General features: G+C 34.2%; 14 protein-coding genes and 4 pseudogenes across 18 annotated transcripts, besides 2 other annotated features; 10 read left to right on the top strand and 8 right to left on the bottom strand.

Annotated features, from left to right (window-relative positions):
* Positions 1-21,616: part of a mobile genetic element that runs on past the window's edge.
* Positions 15-1,391, top strand: TVAGG3_0569470 (phage tail repeat-like family; the record flags this gene model as incomplete). The annotated part of the gene is made up of 1 exon (XM_051238735.1): positions 15-1,391. The coding sequence occupies one exon, from the start codon at positions 15-17 to the stop codon at positions 1,389-1,391; it is 1,377 nt and encodes a 458-aa protein (XP_051096559.1).
* On the top strand, positions 2,784-2,936 carry TVAGG3_0569460 (uncharacterized protein; the record flags this gene model as incomplete). Its single annotated transcript, XM_051238734.1, has 1 exon — positions 2,784-2,936. The coding sequence occupies one exon, from the start codon at positions 2,784-2,786 to the stop codon at positions 2,934-2,936; it is 153 nt and encodes a 50-aa protein (XP_051096558.1).
* TVAGG3_0569450 (phage tail repeat-like family) lies at positions 2,956-3,540 on the top strand (the record flags this gene model as incomplete). Its single annotated transcript, XM_051238733.1, has 1 exon — positions 2,956-3,540. One exon carries the CDS (start codon positions 2,956-2,958, stop codon positions 3,538-3,540), a length of 585 nt encoding a protein of 194 aa, XP_051096557.1.
* Positions 3,588-4,186, top strand: TVAGG3_0569440 (uncharacterized protein; the record flags this gene model as incomplete). Its single annotated transcript, XM_051238732.1, has 1 exon — positions 3,588-4,186. A coding segment is annotated over one exon (599 nt), but the record flags the coding sequence as incomplete, so codon positions are not given.
* TVAGG3_0569430 (uncharacterized protein) lies at positions 5,848-6,426 on the top strand (the record flags this gene model as incomplete). Its single annotated transcript, XM_051238731.1, has 1 exon — positions 5,848-6,426. A coding segment is annotated over one exon (579 nt), but the record flags the coding sequence as incomplete, so codon positions are not given.
* TVAGG3_0569420 (organellar and viral DNA polymerase type B) lies at positions 7,044-7,976 on the top strand (the record flags this gene model as incomplete). The annotated part of the gene is made up of 1 exon (XM_051238730.1): positions 7,044-7,976. The coding sequence occupies one exon, from the start codon at positions 7,044-7,046 to the stop codon at positions 7,974-7,976; it is 933 nt and encodes a 310-aa protein (XP_051096554.1).
* Positions 9,342-9,649, top strand: TVAGG3_0569410 (KilA, N-terminal/APSES-type HTH, DNA-binding family; the record flags this gene model as incomplete). The annotated part of the gene is made up of 1 exon (XM_051238729.1): positions 9,342-9,649. A coding segment is annotated over one exon (308 nt), but the record flags the coding sequence as incomplete, so codon positions are not given.
* On the top strand, positions 9,820-10,647 carry TVAGG3_0569400 (KilA, N-terminal/APSES-type HTH, DNA-binding family; the record flags this gene model as incomplete). Its single annotated transcript, XM_051238728.1, has 1 exon — positions 9,820-10,647. One exon carries the CDS (start codon positions 9,820-9,822, stop codon positions 10,645-10,647), a length of 828 nt encoding a protein of 275 aa, XP_051096552.1.
* Positions 10,682-11,158, top strand: TVAGG3_0569390 (uncharacterized protein; the record flags this gene model as incomplete). The annotated part of the gene is made up of 1 exon (XM_051238727.1): positions 10,682-11,158. The coding sequence occupies one exon, from the start codon at positions 10,682-10,684 to the stop codon at positions 11,156-11,158; it is 477 nt and encodes a 158-aa protein (XP_051096551.1).
* On the bottom strand, positions 11,244-11,693 carry TVAGG3_0569380 (protein of unknown function, DUF4106 family; the record flags this gene model as incomplete). The annotated part of the gene is made up of 1 exon (XM_051238726.1): positions 11,244-11,693. One exon carries the CDS (start codon positions 11,691-11,693, stop codon positions 11,244-11,246), a length of 450 nt encoding a protein of 149 aa, XP_051096550.1.
* Positions 12,450-12,608, top strand: TVAGG3_0569370 (uncharacterized protein; the record flags this gene model as incomplete). The annotated part of the gene is made up of 1 exon (XM_051238725.1): positions 12,450-12,608. A coding segment is annotated over one exon (159 nt), but the record flags the coding sequence as incomplete, so codon positions are not given.
* On the bottom strand, positions 12,625-13,044 carry TVAGG3_0569360 (protein of unknown function, DUF4108 family; the record flags this gene model as incomplete). Its single annotated transcript, XM_051238724.1, has 1 exon — positions 12,625-13,044. One exon carries the CDS (start codon positions 13,042-13,044, stop codon positions 12,625-12,627), a length of 420 nt encoding a protein of 139 aa, XP_051096548.1.
* Positions 13,083-14,269, bottom strand: TVAGG3_0569350 (annotated as a pseudogene). Its single transcript has one exon. A coding segment is annotated over exon 1 (1,187 nt).
* On the bottom strand, positions 14,349-15,145 carry TVAGG3_0569340 (annotated as a pseudogene). The gene has a single exon. A coding segment is annotated over exon 1 (797 nt).
* On the bottom strand, positions 15,606-15,929 carry TVAGG3_0569330 (protein of unknown function, DUF4106 family; the record flags this gene model as incomplete). The annotated part of the gene is made up of 1 exon (XM_051238723.1): positions 15,606-15,929. A coding segment is annotated over one exon (324 nt), but the record flags the coding sequence as incomplete, so codon positions are not given.
* Positions 17,957-18,547, bottom strand: TVAGG3_0569320 (protein of unknown function, DUF4106 family; the record flags this gene model as incomplete). Its single annotated transcript, XM_051238722.1, has 1 exon — positions 17,957-18,547. The coding sequence occupies one exon, from the start codon at positions 18,545-18,547 to the stop codon at positions 17,957-17,959; it is 591 nt and encodes a 196-aa protein (XP_051096546.1).
* TVAGG3_0569310 lies at positions 19,127-19,809 on the bottom strand (annotated as a pseudogene). Its single transcript has one exon. A coding segment is annotated over exon 1 (683 nt).
* TVAGG3_0569300 lies at positions 19,913-20,846 on the bottom strand (annotated as a pseudogene). Its single transcript has one exon. A coding segment is annotated over exon 1 (934 nt).
* A 961-nt stretch (positions 21,617-22,577) lies between the features above and the next one.
* Positions 22,578-22,797: a mobile genetic element.
* The last annotated feature ends 674 nt before the right edge of the window (positions 22,798-23,471 follow it).

Below are 23,471 nucleotides of genomic sequence, written 5' to 3'. Positions count from 1 at the left end.
ACATCCCACAAAAAATGGATTGTCAAAATTTATCCCAAATTTTACAAAACCGCAGCGGTTATGACATCCCAGGGCTAAAAAAATTCGGAAACTCGCATCTCTACCATGAACGGACATCGAAGATTTTAAAAGGTAAAGCCAATACAGGATGGGTTTCAGGATGTTTAGACCTTAAAGCAGATAAAACTTATGTTAACGATGAGTTAGAGAAGAAAGCAAATAAGACTCATACACATACCATTGCAAATATTGCAAACTTACAAGAAACCTTAAACAGGAAAAGTGACGTTGGACATACACATACATCTTCTGAAATAACAGACTTAAACGTTAGCCTTGAAAAGAAAGCAGATAAAACATATGTCAATGAAATATACCAAAGTTTAGTTGGAACAACAAAAAATATTGAAACTATTGTTGGTGACTTTTCTTTCAATGAAGAAAACAAATATTTTAGATGGCAGTTGGTACAGTCCTTAGAAAATGGTATACGGTATAAACTCATTCCGAAAAATAACAATGAAATGTATGTAAGCTATATAAAGAACGATGGTACACAAGTTAAAGTTCCATTAGACAACAACTGCTACTTAAACTTATATGGAGACGAACAAAAGAAATATTTAAGAGTTTATGAAATGGCAGATATGACATTGCCTGACCCAGCTCCGGCACCATATTATTATGACTATGGTGCTGAAGGCGGAGCACTACACGCAGATGAACAAAAGCAAACATTATATTTAGAATATTATAGATATAAAAGATATAATGCAATAGAAAAAACGAGAATAGTATACTATTATATAGATGACAAAAATAAATATTATAGTCAAGATTTTACCTACCCTGAAAACATAAGATTATATTATAAAAAATATTCTGACACAAACCAGAAGAAACCTGAAATAGTTGCACTATATTTTAAGTTCAAAAGAGACAATCCTATAATATCTCATATGTTTGATTTCATGAACCCAGTAGGTTCTATTTATACATCTATGGAAGCAAGAGGTCCTCAAGTAATGTTTGGTGTTGGTGCATGGGAACAAATAGTCGACAGGTTTTTGTATTGTGCAAACTCTTCAAAGGAAACAGGTGGTTCGAAGAAAATTAAAGAAGCAAACCTTCCACCGCACACTCATACAGGAACTACAAACTTTTCTGGTGACCATAGCCACTCATTACGAGACCATCCATTATACAACTCAGAATATTATGCTGGCAATGACGTTTTATCTCCAGATTATAACCATTCGGCAAAAAAGACTTTTCGACCAACTGAACCAGGAGGAAATCATTCACATACTTTCACAACAAATCCAACAGGCTTGGGTGAAGACTACATGCCACCTTACATGACAGTTTACGCATGGTATAGAATTGCTTAGTCGTCATTTTCAACTTCTTTAGCATATTCGTCAGGAGTTGTCTTATATTGTTAGGAACTGTCTTTGAAAGTATATCCACCTTGAACTTTGACAAGTTTGAAAACGAGGTTACAATAGTAGTTTTATCTTCTGCTTGCAGTGTTGTACATTTTGCCATGTTTGCCTAAAACTTCATAATATTCTCTTGTATACTTTCTTCTATTTTTACGAACACGAATGGTGAGTACCTGTCGGGTTCCCATTGTTGTCATAGTCAATAGTATTTTCATATGGGTCGCGTTTAGGTATTTCTATTTTTACTTTGTCACCTTTCTTAAGTTTGAAGCCCGGTATTCTTTCTTGTTTGTCTCTTTTGACTAAACTATTAAATATATAGTCTTTCTCTAAGTCAGGGTTGTTTTTCATTTCTTCGGGGGAGTGGTTTCCCAAACCTTTTTGTTTACGGCTATTGTAAATATTTAAAACTTGTCTCATCTTTGCCATGGAGAAGTGTCTATATTTGTCGTCATATGACATTTCATTTGCTTCACCACCTTGTGGTTGGTTTAAGTCTCTTAACATTTTTATACAACCGTCAATGACACCAAGAGCAGAATGGTTTTGGTCGACAATGAAATATTGGTTTACATTTTTTGAACGCAGATAGTTTTTAATATCATCTGATTTGAAAGAACTTTCACAGTCAGATGTCAGTTTTGTTGGATGGTATTTGTCAACGAATATTGTCAAAGCAGTTTTCACATCTAAAATATTTTTGGACCATAATGGTATGGCTTCACAGTATCTTGTGTTTTGACCAACAAATATTAGCCAGTATGGAGGTCCATCTGTTCTAACTCTCGGAATGTTTTCCAAGATATCCATAAACCAAGCATTTGGTGTTGAACTAAAGATTTTTACCATGAGTGCTTTCTTTGTCGCTTTAGAAACATAGGGGTCCTTGTTTGGATTCGTCATTTTTAACCCATAAGAAATGGGTTTATTTGGCGCGTTAGCAGGAGTTGCATCCAGATTTTTGCCCGCAGTGGGAACAATAGCCAGAGGTGTATTTGGATTGGAAGGAAGATTTTGAGTACATTAGGTATACTAAAGAGAAAGCACAACCTATTATACAAACTGTACAGAAAGGTTGGGAGGTAGCACGAGATGCAACAAATCTTATTCCAAATCCTGAAACAAGAGGAAAAGTTCAAGGATGGATGGACAATGTAGGAAGACAAGCAGGAAACTATTATAACAAAGCAAATGACTACTATAACCAAGCAGGACACTATATGGACCAAGGTGAAAGATTCTTTAACAGAGGATATAACCATGCACAACAGTGGGTAAACAATAACCAACCTCAACCACCTCAAACTTGGGGAATGTAAAGTTTTTTACTGAGATGAAATGAACAATACAGCATTGAGACAAATGGGTTCAAGATGGATTTGTCGGCTTCCAGCAGTTACACAACGTGTTTGTCAAGTTCTTCCTATACCTCAGGAAGTTTTAGACCGACTTAAAAAACCTAAACAACCAGTTGAAAACAAACCAAACTAAAATTTTTTACTGAGATGAAATGACCGAAGAAGTTGAAACGGTAGATTTGACACCACAAACAAAAAGTTCAGAACCATTGTCAAAACCTGTCAAAGAACTTACAGATGAAGAGAAAAATTCAATAATAGAAAGTGCCAGGTCTGGAAATACAAACCCTAACTACAAAGTCACTTTTCATAAAAATGGAACGGCTAGTATCTCAAAAAAGAAACAGACTCTCACAAATAAAATATTGAAGTCTGAAGGAGCTTTCGAGACAACAGATGGAAAAGTTTACTTCACTGACCATCAGTTCATTATAGAACATCTCATTGACTTAGAGTCGAAATATTCTAAACTTTACAACAAACACAAAAAGTTGAAAGGAAAACAACAACAAATGGCATATGATATTTATGAAGATGTTGACGACACAACTATTCCTGCAAGTGAGGTAAAGTCAGCGGAACCGAAAAGTGACGAAAAACAGATAGAAGAAGAGAAACCAAAAACTGAAGATAAACCAAAACCAAAGTTTAGTTTGGAAACTAAACCAAGTCAACCTTCATTAGCTGGTATGGGTTGGCGTCAAAGACTTATGGCTTCAGGTGGTTATGTAAAGTAAAGAGAAAAAAATATTTTTTTATTTTTATAAAAATGCCCCCATATAGAATGGATAGAAAGTCTGCTAGAATAAAAGCAGAGTTGCAAAGATATGGTTGGAGAGTTTCGAAGAATTTTAAATATAGGAAGGGAAGACCCATAAAAGTCTATGACAAATTGTCTGGTCTTCGCTATGAAATGGATTTGGAAACAGCGCGTGCAAATTATCCAAACAGACTAGAGAGGTTAGAAGAAGAACGTCTTATGGACATGCCTTTCGATGTTAGTGAACCTCGAGTTGAAGGACACGACGGCTTTGCCAGATTCTACTGGAAACATGACAAACAATTGCATCCTTTGAGAAGGAAAAAAGGTAGTGCAGAGGATGGTCATGCTCCCATGGAAAGAACAAGATATGCATATGAAAAGTACCGTGAGGTTAGAAGTCAAATTACATCTGGTCGAGCCTTTACAGTAAACTTTGACGAAGGAAAGAACAAAGAAGGCTTCATGGGTGTACTTGCTGCCATACAAGACGGAAATAAGAAAGGACACAATCTCAGATTGACTATAACAGATTTGGACGGTCACATTTACTATGCATGTGGCAATGTCACAACAGCCGCACAACTTCTTGACGCTTTCAAGACTACAAAGAGAGAACAAATGTTTGACTCCGACTCCGATATTTTGAATGGAATTGAAGGGATTGCAAGCGTCAAGTTCGAATGGCACAAAAATAACCCTCAAGCAGTCAGACAACATGTTTGTTAGATGAGAAATATGAAGTAAAAACGTTTTTAAAACCATATATTTTTACATATATTAAATGCTTCAGGTTGAAAAACAAAGAACAAAAGTAGCAGATACAAAACCGTTAGACTATATCTTTACAAATGCTGGTAGGACTATATCAGATGAAGAAATTTCATCCCGAGTATACAGGTTTGACTATCCAGTTCGTTGGCTTCAAAGTCCTTCAGATGCAAAGGCAATAGGATTTAGAAGAGTTTTGTTTTCAAATAGAACTAACGCATTTATGTTCGCAGTATATTTTCATGGTCAGTATAAAGGTTCTGATGGTCTTATAGAAAAATTTGACGAAATGAGAATCTTTACAGTTCGTTCAGACGAAAGTCTTGAGAAAACTCTAAATGACTTTCAAACTCAAATAAACAAATACTATTGGGAATTTCAAGAAAAATACGACTCTTTACTAAATGGAACATACTATCTGAAACTAGAATATGACAAGATGAACTCAACCGTTTCATTTCAAAAGATTGAAATTAACCCTCCAAGAGATACGGAGTTTTTATTTTGGGGAGTAGACAAACGTTCTTGGGCACAATTTCTTCGGTTACTAAACCAGAACGAACCATTACCACCAGATGGTCCATTTCAATTTATACTTCCACCAGCAGATTTGACAGTTTATAGAAATGTGTTCGACCCTCAAAATGTTATGTGCCATGCAAGTTTCAGTTCAAGCAACAATAGTTTTCTATGTATCGGTAAGGACTTTTATGACTTTGCTTCTAAATTCTACGAACCACCTAGTAACAGTTTCTCTGACTTTCAAGTTTGGTTCACAACAAATGGTGTGCAACATATTATTCCATTGTACTATGACTTTTATCTCGAATTGTCTTTCATATACAACTACGGAAAAGTGCTGAAAAAGTATTGAAAAATAAAGTTTAGAGTAGATGGTTTTTAGTGTCACCAGGTCCCTCGGTTAAACGAACTTCTCTGAAAAAATGAGACAACATGACATTTTGACAACAGTCCAGGAAATAAACTTCATCGTAAATGTTTTGTCATGACTTCATCGTAAATGTTTTGTCAAACATGTACGTAAATGTTTTGTCAAACATGTACGTAAATGTTTTGTCATGACTTCTTCTTCGTATTCTTTCACCCGTTGAATTTTGTATAAAAAGCAACCCGCGGAATTCCGGCGGTTGGTATATTCTTCACAAAATGCTTGTTTTGAGGTCGAGCCACTTTTGGTTCACCGTATTTTTCAACCAAAACTCATTTTTTTCGGCAAAAATATATTTTAGGTTAGATGGTGAGATCTCAGAACTAGTCTTGTACTGTTTCAAGACAATGTCCGACGGTTAAGCCACAAACGAATGTCCGACGGTTAAGCCACAAACGAATGTCCGACGTACCACCAAAAAATATATTTTAGGTGAAGTGGTGCGATCTCACCTCTTTTTTCACCTCTTTTTTCACCCGTTGAATTTTCATGAATTTTCCCGAAATAAAATAAAAAGTTGGTTTTTTTAAAAAAATATTTTTTATTTTTATTGTAAGAACTGAAATGACAGTCGAAGCAAAAACGTTCACGAACAAATCTAATGGCGAAACATTCACAAAAGGCACTTACAACGGTATTGAAGTCTTACGTAGAGACAAGGATGGTTATATAAATGCAACAAATATGTGTCAGCAGTTTAGGAAAGACTTTAGAAGGTTGTTGGAAAATAAGTCCTGGGAAGAGTATTTTAAGGCATTTTGTGAAGAATATACCAACCCGCGGAATTCCGCGGGTTGCTTTTTATACAAAATTCATGCAGGAATTCCGGATGAAATCAAACAGGTTAGAGGAACGTATGTAGACCCAAGACTTGTAAACTATATAGCAATGTGGGCTTCTCCAAAATATTGCATAGCAGTTGGAAAAATTATGGACTCCATAGACAAGAAAGTTCATGAGAAATTAGATGAAGAAGAACTTGAAGATACAGTAGAGAATGCTAAACCTTTGTTTGAAGAAGAAGTTGGAAAAATGTGCGAAAAACAAATAGAACATGAACGTGAGATATGTTCTGGTTATAGAGATTCTCCATACGAACTAGACCAATGGGAACAAGAAGATTTAAAGAGAGAATTTAGAGAATATGAACTCGCTAAGATAGCATTTGAAGCTGCAGAAGAGAGGTTAAAAGTTTGGGGTCGTTTTGTACAAAAATATTGTGAGTAAATGAACCATTTCTTTTTATTGAATTCGGCAAAAATATATTTTAGGTGAAGTGGTGAGATCTCAGAACTAGTCTTATACTGTTTTGTCACCCGTTGAATTTTGTATAAAAGCAACCCGCGGAATTCCGGCGGTTGGTATATTCTTCACAAAATGCTTGTTTTGAGGTCGAGCCACCGTATTTTTCAACCAAAACTCATGAAATTTGGTCATTTTTCAGCAAAAATATATTTTAGGGTAGAAGGTTAGATCTAACCTGTTTTCTAACCTGTTTTCTAACCTGTTTTCTAACCTCTTGAATTTTCATGATTTCATCGTAAATGTTTTGTCAAACATGAACGTAAATGTTTTGTCAAGACTTCTTCATCGTAATGAGTGTAAAGGACCCAAAAATATAATTTAGGGTAGAAGGTTAGATCTAACCTGTTTTCTAACCTCATTTCTACCCTCTTGAATTTTCATGAATTTTCCCGAAATAAAAAATAAAGTTAGTTTTATTTTTTTATTTTTTTTTTATTTTGTATAAAAGAACAGAAATGTCAGTCGAAGCAACAACAATTCAAACAACAGCACCAAACTCGTTAGTCATGAATCCAACATCTATGTTAGTAGAAATGAAAAGCTTCATTCCTTCTTCATATACTTTTGAAACAGAAATCCAGAAGATAAAGCAGGAACTTTTAACATGTACTTTGGACTGTTGTGCGAAAGATGAACAAAATGAACAGTATCTTTACGACATGCAGGACATTATTGACCATTTACCCAAATTGCCTGAAATCCAACAACAAAAGCTCACTATTCCTGAATTCGACGAAATTGAAGTCAAAGCAACTGACTCAGTAGAAATAAAGAAGTTCATACGAAAGGTAAACTATGAGTTTCTTGGATTTCATTGCAACCACAAAGTCATGGACAAAGATTGCGACATGGTATATAAGAACATCTCTGACATATATAAATCGGAGGAGTTTAAGACCTACGACAACTTTGTTTCGTTAGTTGCTGAATGTGTATGGCAGATAAGAGATAAAGATAAAAGATGTAAAATATGGAACAAACAAATAAGACCAGCAGCTTTTGAGTTAAAGAAAACCATTGACGCCTTAGTCGTACTTGCAGGTAAGGTTTCAGAATATAACGCAAAAATGAACCCGCAATGTTCAAAATGTAAGGCAGCAATGAGGAGATATAACTACTCCGTCAAAGAGATAGAAAGAATGAGAAACGACTATGCTGACTTAAAGAAAGAAGCAGAGAAGCCAGCAGAAGATAAAATGGACATGTTAGAATTTCTGAACAAAAACTATCCAACTGCTGACGATTTCCTTCTATCTGACGTCAAGAAGAAATATAAAGAGACTTTCGGCATAGTTAAAACATTCGATATCCTCAGCGAAGAAATAGAAGCCACAAAATTGTTTAGAGTCTCACGAATTCATAACGTTTACCATGTAAAACGCTTATAAAATAACTGGGGTAGAAAAGAGGTTAGAAAACAGGTTAGATCTAACCTTCTACCCTAAAATATATTTTTGCTGAAAAATGACCAAATTTCTGAGTAAAATAATTTTTAGGGCTTGTGTCAAACCGTTGAGTTTTCACAAAATTTAAAAAATAACGTTTACCATGTAAAACGCTTATAAAATAACTGGGGTAGAAAAGAGGTTAGAAAACAGGTTAGATCTAACCTTCTACCCTAAAATATATTTTTGCTGAAAAATGACCAAATTTCATTATATAACTGTTATTTTTTTACGAAGAGAACTTTAACACTTCGTCAAAAAAATCCCTGAAATCGTGAAAAAATGACCAAATTTCATTATATAACTGTATTTTTTTACGAAGAGAACTTTAACACTTCGTAAAAAAAATCCCTGAAATCGTGAAAAAATGACCAAATTTCATTATATAACTGTATTTTTTTACGAAGAGAACTTTAACACTTCGTAAAAAAAATCCCTGAAATCGTGAAAAAATGACCAAATTTCATTATATAACTGTTATTTTTTGACGAAGAGAACTTTAACACTTCGTAAAAAAAATCCCTGAAATCATATCTTTTATACAAAATAAAAAAATAACGTTAGTTTTATTTTTTTTTATTTTTTTATTTTGTATGTAAGAACAGAAAATGACAAACACTGAGTTTGAAACAGTTAGAAAGATAGACAATGACACCAAAGTGGTTAGAATAGGTGATTTAAACGTAAGATACTCAAAGAAATACAACAAATATTCTTTGTCAGACATTATATCTCCATCTGGAAAGAGACCGCAGGACTGGGTTAGAATTGCTTCAGCTCAGAAAATTTTGACAAGAAATCCTGAGCTTATGATATCAGTAGCATTTCATGGAACAAGAGCATATCTCATCGACAAAAGTCTTATACCAATAGTTTTGTTATGGTTAGACCCAGTTGTTGGATATAACTTCATAACATATGGTTCATTCGATACGGAACGTTGCAGTGAAGGCTTACTTTACATCGTTCAGAAACCGAAGGACTTCAATACAAAGAGATATAAGATAGGAAGAACATATAATATAACTAAAAGATATGACAGTATAGTCAATAGAGTTAAGGTTGTGTTCGTTAACGATATGAGAGCTGCAGAAACAGAACTGCTTGAAAAGTTTGAGAAATTGTATGGTGCTCCCATAAAAGGTAAAGAAACGTTTGAAGTAGATGAGATAGATAGTGCTATAAAATTATTTGACGAAGTTGCTGAAAAATACATGTAAAGCGTTTATTTTTGGTCTTTTATACAAGATAGAAAATAACGCTAATTTTTTATAAAATATTTTTTTTATTTTGTATGTAAAGACAGAAATGACAACAACAGAGAACACAACAACTGCTATCGTTCATGAAGCCATAAATGAAGAATACGAGTACATACAATATAACAAACAACTCCGTCTCATTCGTTCGGTCAAGGATGACATGTACCAAATGCAAAGTATTTTGACAGCATGTTTTGCTCCAGATACTAAGAAACCACAAGACTGGTTTGAATTAAATAGCACTCATGAACTCCTCAGTGAGTTCGAACATGTAGAACTTAAAAAGATGTACCAAGACAGACAAAACTTACCATCATATCTAAAAGGTATATATGTTCATAAGTTCCTAGTTAGTTCAATAGCAATGTGGGCTTCACCTCGTTATGCATGGTATATTTACAGACTTCTTGACGAAGTTGCTGAAAAATACATGTAAAGCGTTTATTTTTGGTCTTTTGTGAAAGTAAGAAAATAACGCTAATTTTTTATAAAATATTTTTTTTATTTTGTATGTAAAGACAGATATGTCAACATCAGAGAACACAACACCTGCTATCGTTCATGAAGCCATAAATGAAGAATACGAGTACATACAATATAACAAACAGTTACGTCTCATTCGTTCAGTCAAAGACGATATGTACCAAATGCAAAGTATTTTGACAGCTCTTCGTTCTACAAAGCAAGCACATCATTGGTTTGAAAACCAACAGACAAAAGAACTTTTAGAAGAATTTCCTCATATGTTTGCGTTCCGCGGAAAACCGCGGAACGAGATTCCGTACGAAAATCGTAAAAATTTGCCAAATAGTTTGAAAGGATATTATGTTCATAGACTTCTTGTAAATGCTGTTGCAATGTGGGCTTCGCCTCGTTACGCTTGTTATATTTTCATGATGTTAGATGAAATTCATAGACAAGAACGTGAAGAGATGGAAAAGAAACTTCAAGCAAAAGATGAAGTCATTGAAGCAAAAGACAAAAACATTCAGAAAAGAATACCACGTTCGGTACCAAAAGGAAAGGAAAAGAACTATAAGTATATGATTTATACTGAAGAGATGGAAAATGAAGAAGACAGAGATATGGTTATGTTGCATTTAGTCAGAAGAAACAACAAAAGCTTTTACGACCTTGCTAAGATTTACAAATCTAACAGAAATTGGTTCTATCGCGAAAACTTACCGATTTCAATGACCCCAAATGAAGATGTGAAACAAATAGTTCAAGATACTTTACCTCAAACACACTATGATATGAAAGGTTGTACAATACTTACATTCAAAGAAGATTTGCCGCTACTGAAAGAAAAAATAACAGAGTATTTTGACAACTTCAAAGAGGAAGAGTAAATGAACCATTTATTTTTCAAGCTTGACACCAAAGATGGCTCAGGTAGCTCTAGATGGTAAATTGTCTTGTCAAATCCTTCTGGCATTCCGAGTCCTTCCTTCCGACAGGAAAAAAATTTCCTTCTGGCATTCCAAGTTCTTCCTTCCAACAGGAAAAAATTTTCCTTCCAACAGGAAAAAATTTTCCTTCCAACAGGAAAAAATTTTTCCTTCCAACAGGAAAAAATTTTCCTTCCAACAGGAAAAATTTTTCCAGTTGTCCGTCCGTAAACCATTCAAATTTTCGAAAATTGAGAACTTTTTGGCCGACCTTCAGGAAAAATTTTTCCTTCCAACAGGAAAAATTTTTCTTTCCGACAGGAAAAAATTTTCCTTCCAACAGGAAAAAATTTTCCTTCCAACAGGAAGAACTCTTCCTTCCAACAGGAAAAGTCCTTCCTTCCGACAGGAAAAGTCCTTCCTTCCGACAGGAAAAGTCCTTCCTTCCGACAGGACACAAACGGATGAGTGACGTACCACCAACCGAGTCCATTCCAAAGCCAGAAGAACCGAAAGCCCCAGCACCACAACAGACTAAGACTAAAACACTTACATTTTCAAGCTTGACTTTTTACAATTTGAACTTTGTTCGCGTAGATGTGAATTCTGAACGAAGTATGAGGGTCTTGTATGACTTTGTACTTCTCCCATAGTTCATGTCTGTCAAACTTACCTGCCATGGACTCTTTCATAAGTTCCATGAAATCGTCTTCGGACAATCCGGGGAAAAGTACAATGTCAGTAAGTATTCTCTTTACATCCTTACTTAAACTCTTTGCTGTCTGTACACAAATGACAACTGAGATGTTAAAGTGTCTGAGCTTCTTAAGAATTCGACACATGTCTTGTTCTCTGTTCTTTAACAAAGGATGAGAGGCGAAATCATCTAAGATAAGAAGACATCTATGAGGGTATGTCTTCCAATCGTAAGATTGCAATTTCTTCGAAATGTATTCTATCTCTTTCTGTTTGTTTCTGAAGTGTTTCTTCTCTAATATTCTCTGCATTTCCTCATTTGGGTCTTTAAACTTAGAATTTATATACTCATTTATAGCATTGTACTTCAAAACTCTTCTTTGGTACTTCTTTATCCAATCTAACAACTCAGAGTCTTTTATACATACTAACTTAGACTTCTTTATAATATCTTTGAACGAATTTACGGTTTGGTCAAATTGACCAGAAGTACTACAAATAACAACTAACTCATAGAATGGGTTCTTCTCATCTAGTTCTTGTTGTTGTGCAGCCATTTTAAGATAAGTGAAAGTCTTACCCGACCCAGGCGGTGCAATTAGACCTGTTATACCATTCTGAGCAAATAAGAACTTGTCATGTATAGGCTTTATCTGAGCATTTTCTAATTTCACCTTGTTCTTGTTTAAAACATTCTCAAATTTCTTGTCAATGTCAGCAAACTTTTTTTCTAACATATTTTTAGAAAAATTAAAATTTTTATCTTTTAGAAAATGTCTAGCGATTTCGCCATCTATATTCGAGACAAACTTTTTGACAGCAAAACATCTGTCGACCATAAAATCTTACATAGTGTAAACAAGAAAGGTGAATTTGTTCTAAAGTTCTGTTTCTGGGAATATGACAAGAACCATAAAACATTAAGCAGAGCAGTCTTAAAATTTGTCAATGACAGACTTGTTGACAGAGATGACACCGATTGGAAAGATGAAGTCCAACAAAAGTTCTTAGAATGCAAAGAAGACACATGCGCTGTTCTTGAAGATGAAATAGAAAACAGAATAGAAGAGCTATTAAAGGACAAAGAACTTTTACATAAATATGGTTCTGAGAAGTTTAACATAACTCCACCAGAAAAGAAGAAGAGAGAAAAGAAAGAAAAGAAAGTAGAAGAAGAGAAGAAAGAACCAGAGCCAGTTCCAGAGAAAAAGAAATTTGACATGTAAAAATAAAATTTTATTTTTAGAACATTTCTGGGTCAATGTCAATGTTCTCTTCCTCTTTAGGAGTAAACACTGGCTTAGACTCTAAAATCTTTTTACCCAATTTACCTTGAACTTCTACAACTTTAGACTCATAATATTCATAGTCGTCTGCTTTCTTTGGTTCATAAGGTATAACAAGTTTGTATGCTTTGCCTTCTTTAAGGTTTGAGAACCTTCTGTCAAAACCTTCTTTGACTGTTAACAAACCTTCTATGTCTAAGTCTTCAAATTTCGCACCATTTTTAGTCACAATAGCAAACTTAACTGGTTCGATGTTCCAAACTTTGCTGAATGAAGACTTTTCAAAATGGTAGAAGTAAACATTCAAATATGTGAATGGGTCTAGTTCTTCTTTAAGTCCTGACATGTACTTGTTTACTGAGATGAATTTCGTCATCTTTTCTATCGGATAAAAAAAATATTTTTTTTTTAAATTTACTCAGAAAAATTTTTCTTTGTATATACACCATTCTGTACGTCTAAAAGACTTTTGACATTTGCCAAGAATGTTCGTTTAGACGCTGTCATATAACCATACTCTTGACAATATTGTTTATACGAATCGTACAATGACCTTTCATCTAAACACTCAAAGTCAGTTTCATCTATGAACAGTTCATATACACTCTTGTTTGCTTCTAACAATGTTTGTCTCTCTTCGGTATGTGGAATTTGTCTTGGATTGAACTTTGAAATATCTAATGTCATAAAATATGAGAACAAGTGGTTGTAAAAGTCAGATGTCAAAGTTTCTGACAAAGCGTCAAAATATTCTGTATCTTGCATATGAGCTTCTGACGTTCTGACAACTACATATCTTCTGTCAGAACTTTCTAACTTCATCGGAACAGCATTGTTTGAAACCATAATGAAATTTGCAACATTTTCACAAACTCTTTGGTCTTTATATTTTCTTTCAACAACTCCAACTTTGTCTGTTATAAGACTCTTCAAAGCATCTGAGTTCAAAACTTTTGTTGTCTATCTATACTTTGAAGTTCGTTACATACTATAAGTTTCATATTCTCTATTGAAGAGTTAAATTTACCGCAGATGTTTTCTAAGTTTGTCATATTCGGATTCGAATAACCCTCTAACAGTTTGCATAAGATATCTGTAAAGAAAGTGTTCTTACCTGTTCCTTGTTTTCCAATTATAATGAGAGCAGTTTCATTTTTAGCACTTGGATGTTGTAAGATGTTTGCAAACCAACATAAGATATACTCATAGACTCTTTCGTTTCCATTGCATATAATTTCTTTGACATGGTCTAACCAAGCTTCTATAATATTTTCTTTCCATTCTACTTGTTCATATTTATATCCAGTGAAGATAGAATAGAAGTTTGGAGAAGGTGTATAAAACTTTATACCTCGAACTGAAAAATCTTCTAACTTTGACAATAAGATATCCCAAGCATCTAACATCTTCATGCCAACTTGTACGACTTTTATTTTCTTAAGTTTCTGTCTACATTCTTGTTCTGAAACTATTGTTGCTCTTGGTTTGTTAAAGACTACATCCCATTCTTTCATAACATAACATTCTGGGGCAGAGTCGACATAAATGACTAAACGTTTCAAATTCTCGACTGCTTTGTTATAGTCTCGAAATGGACACATATTTCTGAATGTTTGGAAGTCATAAAAATCTGAAACATCTATTCTGTACATTTTTATAAAAATAAAAAAAATATTTTTTTTATTCTTGAGCTATTTGTTGCATTTGTTGCATTTGTTGTTCTTGAGCTATTTGTTGTTGAAGTTGTTCTTGTAATACAATACTTTCACCAGTTGCATCTTCCAATTCGAAACTTTCTGCCGTCATTGACAAATACATAGGACATAAAAGTTTTACAGGAACAAAGTTTGCGTCAACTAATGTCAACGTTATACTTGCCAAAGTGTTTGAGTTCACTAAGGTTGAAAATTCTGCATTCGAATGAACAATAGGCAAACCAGCAGAGAAAGTGTTGTTTATACGCATAAGTATCTTTTGGTCATAGTAGTTTCTGTCGACATTCGAATAGCACTTTGAACCTAAGTTTGAAACAATATATAAAATAGGTGTGCTTAATGTCAATGGAATAGACATTCCTTGTATGACACCTTTTCCTGTTATGGAAACTGTTGGTAGTAAAAACCAGAAATAAGTTTTGTATTATAGCTCATATCGTTTATAGTAAACTCAGTCGGACATCCAAACATAATGAAACCTGCTCTAGTTGCAGCACATGTTACACCCGTACTTAAAGTATTAAATAAGTCAACAAAACCTGTTGGTGGTATATCTGAGTAAGTATCTTCAAAGGAGTATTTTTTACCATTTACAACAATAAAATCTTCTGGTGTCAAAAGAGCAAAACAGGCTTTAGTCGTCATTGTGTTTAAGGTTAGTTTACAATATCGTCCTTGAGGACTTTGTAAGTTTGTTGTTATAGAATTATATGACTCAGGGTTTTTAGTCGTAATAGTATAAACCACTATGTCTTCTGCCATTTATATATATTTAAAAGTTTTTCTGAAAGTGGAGAAGAACTTCATCTAAACTTTCACATGGCGTTTCTTGAAGTTCTCTATCTAAGAAGTTCAAATATTTTGTAAAGACATAGAACTTTCCTTTGTCTACACGAACAAACAAAACAGGGTCTTTCATATCGTTCAAAAGTGTGTAAAGTCCTTTACATGAAATAAAGTCTATATTATTTTTCTTCAAACATCTTTCAAGAAGTTTTGACATTTTTACTTAGCAAATAAACTTTAATGAAATGTTGTGGTCGTCAAATATTTTTATAACGTCTGGGAAACTATATTTTAAGTTCAACGTTTCGCCTCCTTTCATAACGTATATCTTGTCAATGACATTATATGAAACACCACAGCAACTAACGTCGGGTTCTATTTCTTTGATGTTTATATTGTCTGCCTCTGTCAAAAGTTTCAATAGTTCTTTCAAAACTTCATGAGGTGCAATGACATATGAGTTCACTTTTACAGGGTTGTGTTCGACCAAGTTTAACATTATACCTAAAGCTTGACAAATCTTCTCCTGAGTTTGAAGTTTGTCTTTCAGTTGTTGGTAGTCGTTTCGAATATCTGCAACAGAACTTAAGTCTCTGCTAACTTCAGGGTATGTTGGTTGTTCTTTTACAGGAACTATTGTTATACCATCTTTGTCTTCGTATGGTTTCCCCACTTCAACATCTCTGTCTTTGACATTGACAACAACACTTTGACTGTTTGTTTGAGTTGGTGAATTTAACTTCACATCTGCCACCGCCATTAAACCTTTTGAAACACTTACGCTTCTATTTTTCGGAAATGACATTTTACTTAGAATAAAAAGATGGACGTATTTGAGTATCTCTTCGAATTGAAGCAAAACAAAGTTTACACACACAAACAATACAAATACATTGACAGAATAGTTCTTTATACAAACAATGGTAAATGTTATAGAATAGCAGTCTTTGCTGAACCAAAATATTTTCATAAAGCAAAGAAAGTTGGTATAACTGAAATGGTGAAAGTTCTTGAAGCAGACAAAAATATAACTTCAAAACTTACAGATATTTCTAAAGGTAAGTTTATAATACAATATTATGTCAAAACTGGCGTACTGTCAATATTTGACGGAGAGAAGTCAGTTCAAGAACAACTTACTGACCTGCTGCCAAAATCTGCTCGATGGAAGCTGTCGTTATGCCAATCTGAGGAGCCCCAGCAGGTTTCATCGAACGAATCTTCAAAAGAGCATCTTCCGTGAAAAGTGCTATTGGTTTTGTAAACTTCTTTGCTCTCAGTTCATCTGGACCGTCTCTGTCACCAGTATATTGTATTTGTACAGTACCAACAGTTGAAATACCACCCATAAAGTCTTCTGAGTCAGCAAAATGGAATGCCAAGCCAAAAGTTTGAACGGTCTCCATTTGTATATTGAGTTTTTTGACCTCCTGTATGAGTCCATACTTTCACATATGGCATAATAGAACTTTGCATTTCAGGGTTAATGGTTGTTGTGAAATTGTTGTTAAAGTTCATAGCATCTAATGTCAAGTTGTATGACCTCATATCCTCAACTGTAGAATATTCTTCTCTTGGATAATATTTGCCATCTATGTTTATATGATATTTAATACCGGGGTTGTAGAAACAAGAATAGTCATTTATAGTTCGTCTGAACAGTACAAACATAGTATCTGCATGTTTCATTGCAGTTGTTAAGGCAATATCTGTTCTTGCACCTGGGTCAGCACTTTGGTTTCCAACTTCACCTGCAAAGTCTTTGACAGATATTTGGTGTATAGGGAACATAAGTGGAACTGCAATATATTTGGCAGCTAAAGCATTTGAAATATCTGGGTCCAACATATAGACTGCAAGTCTGCTTTCTATTCTCTTGCATTCAAACTTTTCGCATGTGAACTTAACTGGGTCCCAAGCAGTTCCAGCAGCATTGAAATAATAGTTTACTTCAGTGTTGAGGTTTGAGAAACCAAAAATCTAAGTCAACTTTGTCTTTGCAAAAGTCGGCGAATGACATTTTATTTGTTCCCACTACTTCTGTAATAGTGAATGGGTCTTGTGTTGGTGCAATGACTAAGTTATTTTTGCTTGGAGTAAGTTCAATAGAAATTTTTTCCTGCCCAGTTTGGCAAGTATCTTAAAAACCTGAAGATGAGGAAAGATGACAAAGGAACTCTAAGTTTCAGTTTTTACTTTAGTGACAGCATTTCCATCTGAACCAGAAAGGTTAACATAAACTCCTGGAACGTTAGGGTCAAGTCTTCTTATTTTCTCAATAGTTGCATACTGGTCTGTTTGTTCTCTAGCTTGTGGTTGTACTGAGTTTCTCAAAGCGAACCATTCATAGTTTGCCCATGTTACTGTTTGAACTAAGTCAGAGTTAGAATATATCTTATATCCCATGAAAACTTCTGGAGCATATTGGTATCCGACATAGAAAATTCCATTGCAACCTTTCTTGTCAGACAACTTGGCAGAAGGTTTTATTTCAATGTCTTGTTCCACGTATAAGAATGAGTTGTCAATAGAAATAATATGAAACCTGTCGCAAGCAATATCTACTGTTGTTGAAGAACCTTCTCCAAACTCACCTACGTTTCCATAAGAAACAGCAGTTGTATATTCGTAAGTTCCAGGAACTATTTCTGACCTTCTAATGGCATTGTCGCATTCGTTATACCATTCGGAAACATTTCCATTCATGGCATCCAAAACTGTTGGCGTTATATTCTGAGCGGCGTACATTTCATATGGGTAAAAATATAGAATAGTTGGATTTATTTGTCATAATTGTTTCGGACCAAGCTTTACTTTCTTCCTGACTGAGTTTTTAACTCTTCTTTTTCCTTCATTGCCACTACTTTCACTTTGTTCTTCACTATTTTCACTTTGTTCTACTCTTCTCTTCTTCTTTGGTGTCGCTTTTGGTAACTTGCCCTCTGCTTCAAGTTGTTGCATCTTTGCCTCATGTTCACCTAGTATGTTGTAAATTTCCCATGTCCTTTTTGCCGTTGGGCTCTGGTCGCCCATCTCAGGTAACCTATATCCTAGAAAGATTTTGTCATAGTTTGTATTTGAGTCTTCGCGTATTGTTTGCATGACTCTTTCCTGAGTTTCCGGTTCAAGCTCTTCAAACAGAGCTTGTCCATATGGAATAAGCTCGTTTCCAAATATATGTTTTTGTAGCCATTCTGGTTTTCTTTCCATGTTACCAACAATATCTTTTGTGAATGGGAAAGCTTTTACCCAATGTTTCAGTCTTGCGTCATTTATTTCTGTAGTTGGTTTTATTTTGTCAAGGAACATGTTTTTCAATACTAACATTTCATTTGGTACTGTCCATTTGAGTTTTCTTAAATATTCATCCCTTCTCATTTCATTGTCTGCAAAGTAAGTTTTTATGACATTTTGCAAACTTTCGTTTGCAAGGTCATGTACAATAGGTTCTCTTCCTTCTCTCTCCCTAACTTTCTTTCTAAACTCTTCACCAAATATACCATCTCTATGGTTCTGTGTAGTTCTTTGAGATAAATGTTCTAGAACGTCAGGTGTTATATTTCCTTCAGCCATGTTCATTTCATACTGGTCCAAAATATCTGCATGTTTCATATCTTTCAATGGCATTAAAGCCGCGCTGAAAATACCAGCTATATCTGGTTCACCATTCACTTCCATTGCGTCTACAACTTCTTGGAATTGTGGTTGTAAGTTTATGAACCACCTATCCGGGTTAGCTTTATGACCCCATCTCATTGTAGTTCCATAGTCTGCAGAAACAAAAGTAGGTTTGTTTCCATCTTGGTTAGGTTCTGAATGAACTTTAAACAATGTTTCATTTCTATATGTTTTGTTGAAATTTAACCTTTTATTTTCACCGAGTTCAGCCAAAGATTGAACGTTATATGGTCGTAAGTAAAAAGGGTTGTTGTATTTGTGTACATTTTCTTTCAGTACTTCCATTCTATGCTGAATATTTTCATCTGGTGTTGGAGTCTTTTGTATGTCGGCAAACATTTTTCGATATTCTTCTACTATGTCAGCCGAATTTTTTTTAGACTCTTGGAAAGATTCCATATTCACCTCATACTCTTGTTGAGGGTCAAGATTTTTCGGCTGTTCCAAATCTTCATCTAGTTCTGTGAAGTTAGTTTCCAAAGGAGGGACTTGTTCGTTTCCTTCAGGCTCTTCTAGCTGTTGTTGCTGAACTATTTCTTCCATGTCTGGTTGTATCTGAACTTCTTCTGTGGAGTTTCTTGTACCTCATCTGCTGGCATTTCATATATTCCGAGACCGTTTTCAACAAGTTCCCTATTTAAGTCATCCGCATTCATAAGCCTTTGTTCTTTCGTTCCGTCTCTATTTTTTACGCGTTTCATGAAGATAGTTGAATCATCATTTATCTCTGACACCAAATATCTCGGAGTAAATTCGTTCATGTCATTTGGATGATATGCTATTAAATCATATCCCTTAGCGAGCTTGTATTTTCCAGGTTTGAAATTATATCCCATTTGGTGCTGAACCATAAAGCTAAATAGGTTCGGGTCAGTATTTCCTTCCTTGAACTTTCGAATAGCTTCTTTATATCTGTCACTAAAGTCAATAGTATCTGGGTAACCATAGTCTTCTTTAAGCATTTTTAAGAATTCTTGGTTTCCTTGTTCTCTACTTCTTTTATGTCCTTGCTCTGTTTGTGGTTGTTGTTGTGCTGGATTTTGAACTGTTGGTTGCTGTGTTGGTTGTTGTTGCTGTGCAGGGTTTTGAACTGTTGGTTGTTGTGCAGGGTTTTGAACTGTTGGTTTTGGTTGTTGTTGTGGTGCTGGATTTTGAACTGTTGGTTGTTGTGTTGGTTTTGGTGCATGCCTGTGTCTGTGTCCATGTGACGATGTAAATGTTTTAGGTAGTCCTGGTGCAGGTGCTTCTCTTGGAGGGTTTGGTGGTATATAAGTTCCACTAGCTAGTATATAAGTTCCACCAGCTGGTATATAAGTTCCACCAGCTGGCACATATGTTCCATCTGCAGCATAATGTCCTACCTGACTTTTCGTTTTTAAGAAAGCATTTACTAGGTCTGTTTTGGTCTGTTGTAACTCTTTTTCTTGACTTTCCACAACAGTTGCTCTAACGGCGTCATAGGCACTTTGAACTGCCTGTCTCGTTGCTGCATCTGTTATTTTCGTCATATTTTGTGCTACTTCTTTTAACTCTTTGTCGAAACCTTCAGACTTCAGTTTCTTTCCAGATGAGAAGTCGTTCACTAGTTTCACCTTACTATGAAGAGCTTCGAAGGCGTTCTTAAAGTCAGCATTCATTAAAGCTTCATTTGAACTGTCTTCATCCGCTTGTATTTTTGTCCTTATTGACCCTATAAGTTGGGCTGCTTTAGCGTTGGCTTGGGCATCTAACCAGTCATTGTTAGCTTTTATATATTCTGCGCTTTTCATTGCCTTTTGCATGGCTGCGTCGTTATTTTACTTTCTTGTGCTAAGTTTTCATACTGTACGGTTTGGTTTTGCAACTGTAAAAGTTTTTCTGCCTTTACATTTGCTTCAACTTCTTTTTTATACTCATCGCTATCCATATATGTCTTCAGGGCTTTTTGTTTTATCTCTTCATCTTTCAGTACTTTATATTGAGTAGTATGGTTTTTCAAATTTACAACATCTTGTTCCATTTTTGCTACTTCTGCTGCTTTTTCTGACACTTTTTTCGCATATTCCTCTGTACTTAGTTCTTTCAGTTTTCTTCTTTCTTCTTTTTCTCTACGTTTAACTCATTGAGTTTCTTTGTGTGTCTGTCATATTCTAGTTTCTTTTCGTTTTCACCTATTTGTTTCTGTATGTCTATGTTTGACTTTTTGACATCTGATATTTGATTTTTGAGTGAACTCAAATTCATTTGACTTTGAGGGTTATAGGCTGTTCCGTCTGCAGCTCCACCATAGCCTGCCATTTTCGCTAAAAGTGCCGCTCTTAAACCTCCACTCTGTGCACCAAAAACTCGGTTTAAAAGCATAGGATTGCTTGACATTTGTTGCAACATAGTGGGGTCATTCATTATTTGTTTGTTGCAACTGTTGTTGTGGTGTCAGTTTTACTATTGGATGTTTCAATGCTCTCTTCCTCTTACGTATATTCTTACGTAGCTTACGTGGCATTTTAAGTGAAGTTAAAAAGCGGTTTTTGACAGATGTTTATATGACACTTTTTGTTCAGCACAAAAAACTACTCGGTCAAAGTGTTGTCAGTTTTGTAAAATAACCGTCCTATCTCATTCTATAAGGGGGAAAGTCTTCTCAAAGTATACTTCCTTGGAACGCCCGTAACTTTTCCTGTAGCGACGATAGACCCTTACTTGTCCGGACAAAGTTATACTAAACATCTTCAGGGCTAGAGGGCACGAAGTGCCTGGAAGCCCCACTACCTTTTTTTTTTTTTTTTTTTTACTTTGTCTAGAGAATTAAATTTGTGCTATCCAATTGTCAATTCTTTGAATTTTTTATAAAATGCACGATATTCCGGCATTAGCCTCAATAAATATAAACTACATGCATCACAATATTAGGATGTAATGGCATTAAAGCGAATTTCCTAATTTCTTCTCAATTAAATTCCTAGAAAAACTTAGGAATTAATGATTGGAAATAGGTCAAAAAAATTCCTAATATAAAATTTATACTTAAATTAAAATCAAAATTCGAAAATATCTATTTTTCAAAACACGCATCCAGAAGCGAAAAAATTCGAAAAATCATGTTCTTATAAAACTCGCTGATTTTGCAATTTTTATGTGATTTGAAGTGATGGAATGTATTATCATCTTACTAAAACATATACTTTATTGTTACATTCACAAAATATTAATCAGAACACTAGGAAAAGTGGATTTTCGAAAAAAGACGATAATGATTATTTGCAAATCGCCTCTCAATTTTGAGAGACTTTCAATTTTTACAGTGGACCCTTAAGATCCAAAAACTATGGTGAGATAACTTAATAAAAAAGCTGTACCTTTATTTGATATAAATATTGAAGAAGATTTGACAAGGTTAGTTATCCATAGACTAAACTTTGTCCACGGACTTGCCTAATATTTATTTTGTTTTGTTTATTTTTTTTAAAGAAATATATCTTTAAAAAATCTGAATACGGTATGGAAAAATCAATTGAAGAAATGAAATGTTTATTCTTAAATAACGCTGCCGACGTTACTATTTATTTTTGGTTGAACTGGGGCAAATTATTTCAATAAATTAGCAACAATAATTTCAATAATTTGGAGGGAATTCAAGGAAAAATCAGGGAACACGCGCAGCAAACATTACGGTTTCTACTTTTTGAGTTCTATTAGTAGATTTTGAATGAATAATACGTTTTACTGATGATTTTGGGAAAAATAAAAATTTTAAGAGTGCACTTACCACTTTCTGACATGCAATGAAAAAATCAATATATCTTTATTTTATTAGCAGAAAAGTATGATAGTCATATTAGGTTCTCTATAGTGATTCATATTTACTTTCTCCTGACCAAAAATATTAACTTTTGACCTTAGAATATTGGGTTAGAAAGCATGTGTGTCAAAAAAATTGAGAGAATGTCAGAAAGTGGTAAGTGCACTCTTAAACGGGCATTTCACAAAATCAAAATTAAACATTGTAAATATTCATCAGTAAAGGTATTATTCAAAAAAAATCATATGGATTATTCAGCCAATTCTATGAAATATGCTAATACTTAAAGTTTACCTTATAAATTTCAAACAGTAGCCAAGAAATGAGTGACATATTCTAATATCGCCACTATCTAACAAATCATAGATGTATTACTCAATTGATGTGAGATAAATCTTATTTGCAGCTAATGAGGACCAATATATTCATTATGTTTCATAAAAATATACGCAATAATAAATCAAATTCCACCAAATAGCGATATGTATCAAATTTCACTATTAAACCATATTTGCATATCAATTGCATGTAGAATAACATAAGAACATTGTATAAGAATAGATTCTAAAATTTTTCGAGATTTTTTATTTTTAAATTTTTCTTGAAAATATTACTGTTTTATGAACATATAATATGTTTATAATTAAGCTCTCAAATTATTTGAATAGGTTCAGAAATTATTTGTTATTTGCTATATTCTTAGCACCATGTTCAACTAAGAATTTGACAATTTCCATTGAATTAGCTTTGATTGCAATACTAAGAGGACATTCATTAATATAGAGAGAATTTTATAAAGCAATGATAAATGTGAAAAGAAAGAAAATGTAATAATATAATGATAAA

Source organism: Trichomonas vaginalis, chromosome II (genome assembly GCF_026262505.1).
Source record: "Trichomonas vaginalis G3 chromosome II, whole genome shotgun sequence".
Taxonomy (NCBI): Eukaryota; Parabasalia; order Trichomonadida; family Trichomonadidae; genus Trichomonas; species Trichomonas vaginalis.
This window is presented reverse-complemented; position numbering and strand designations above follow the sequence as displayed.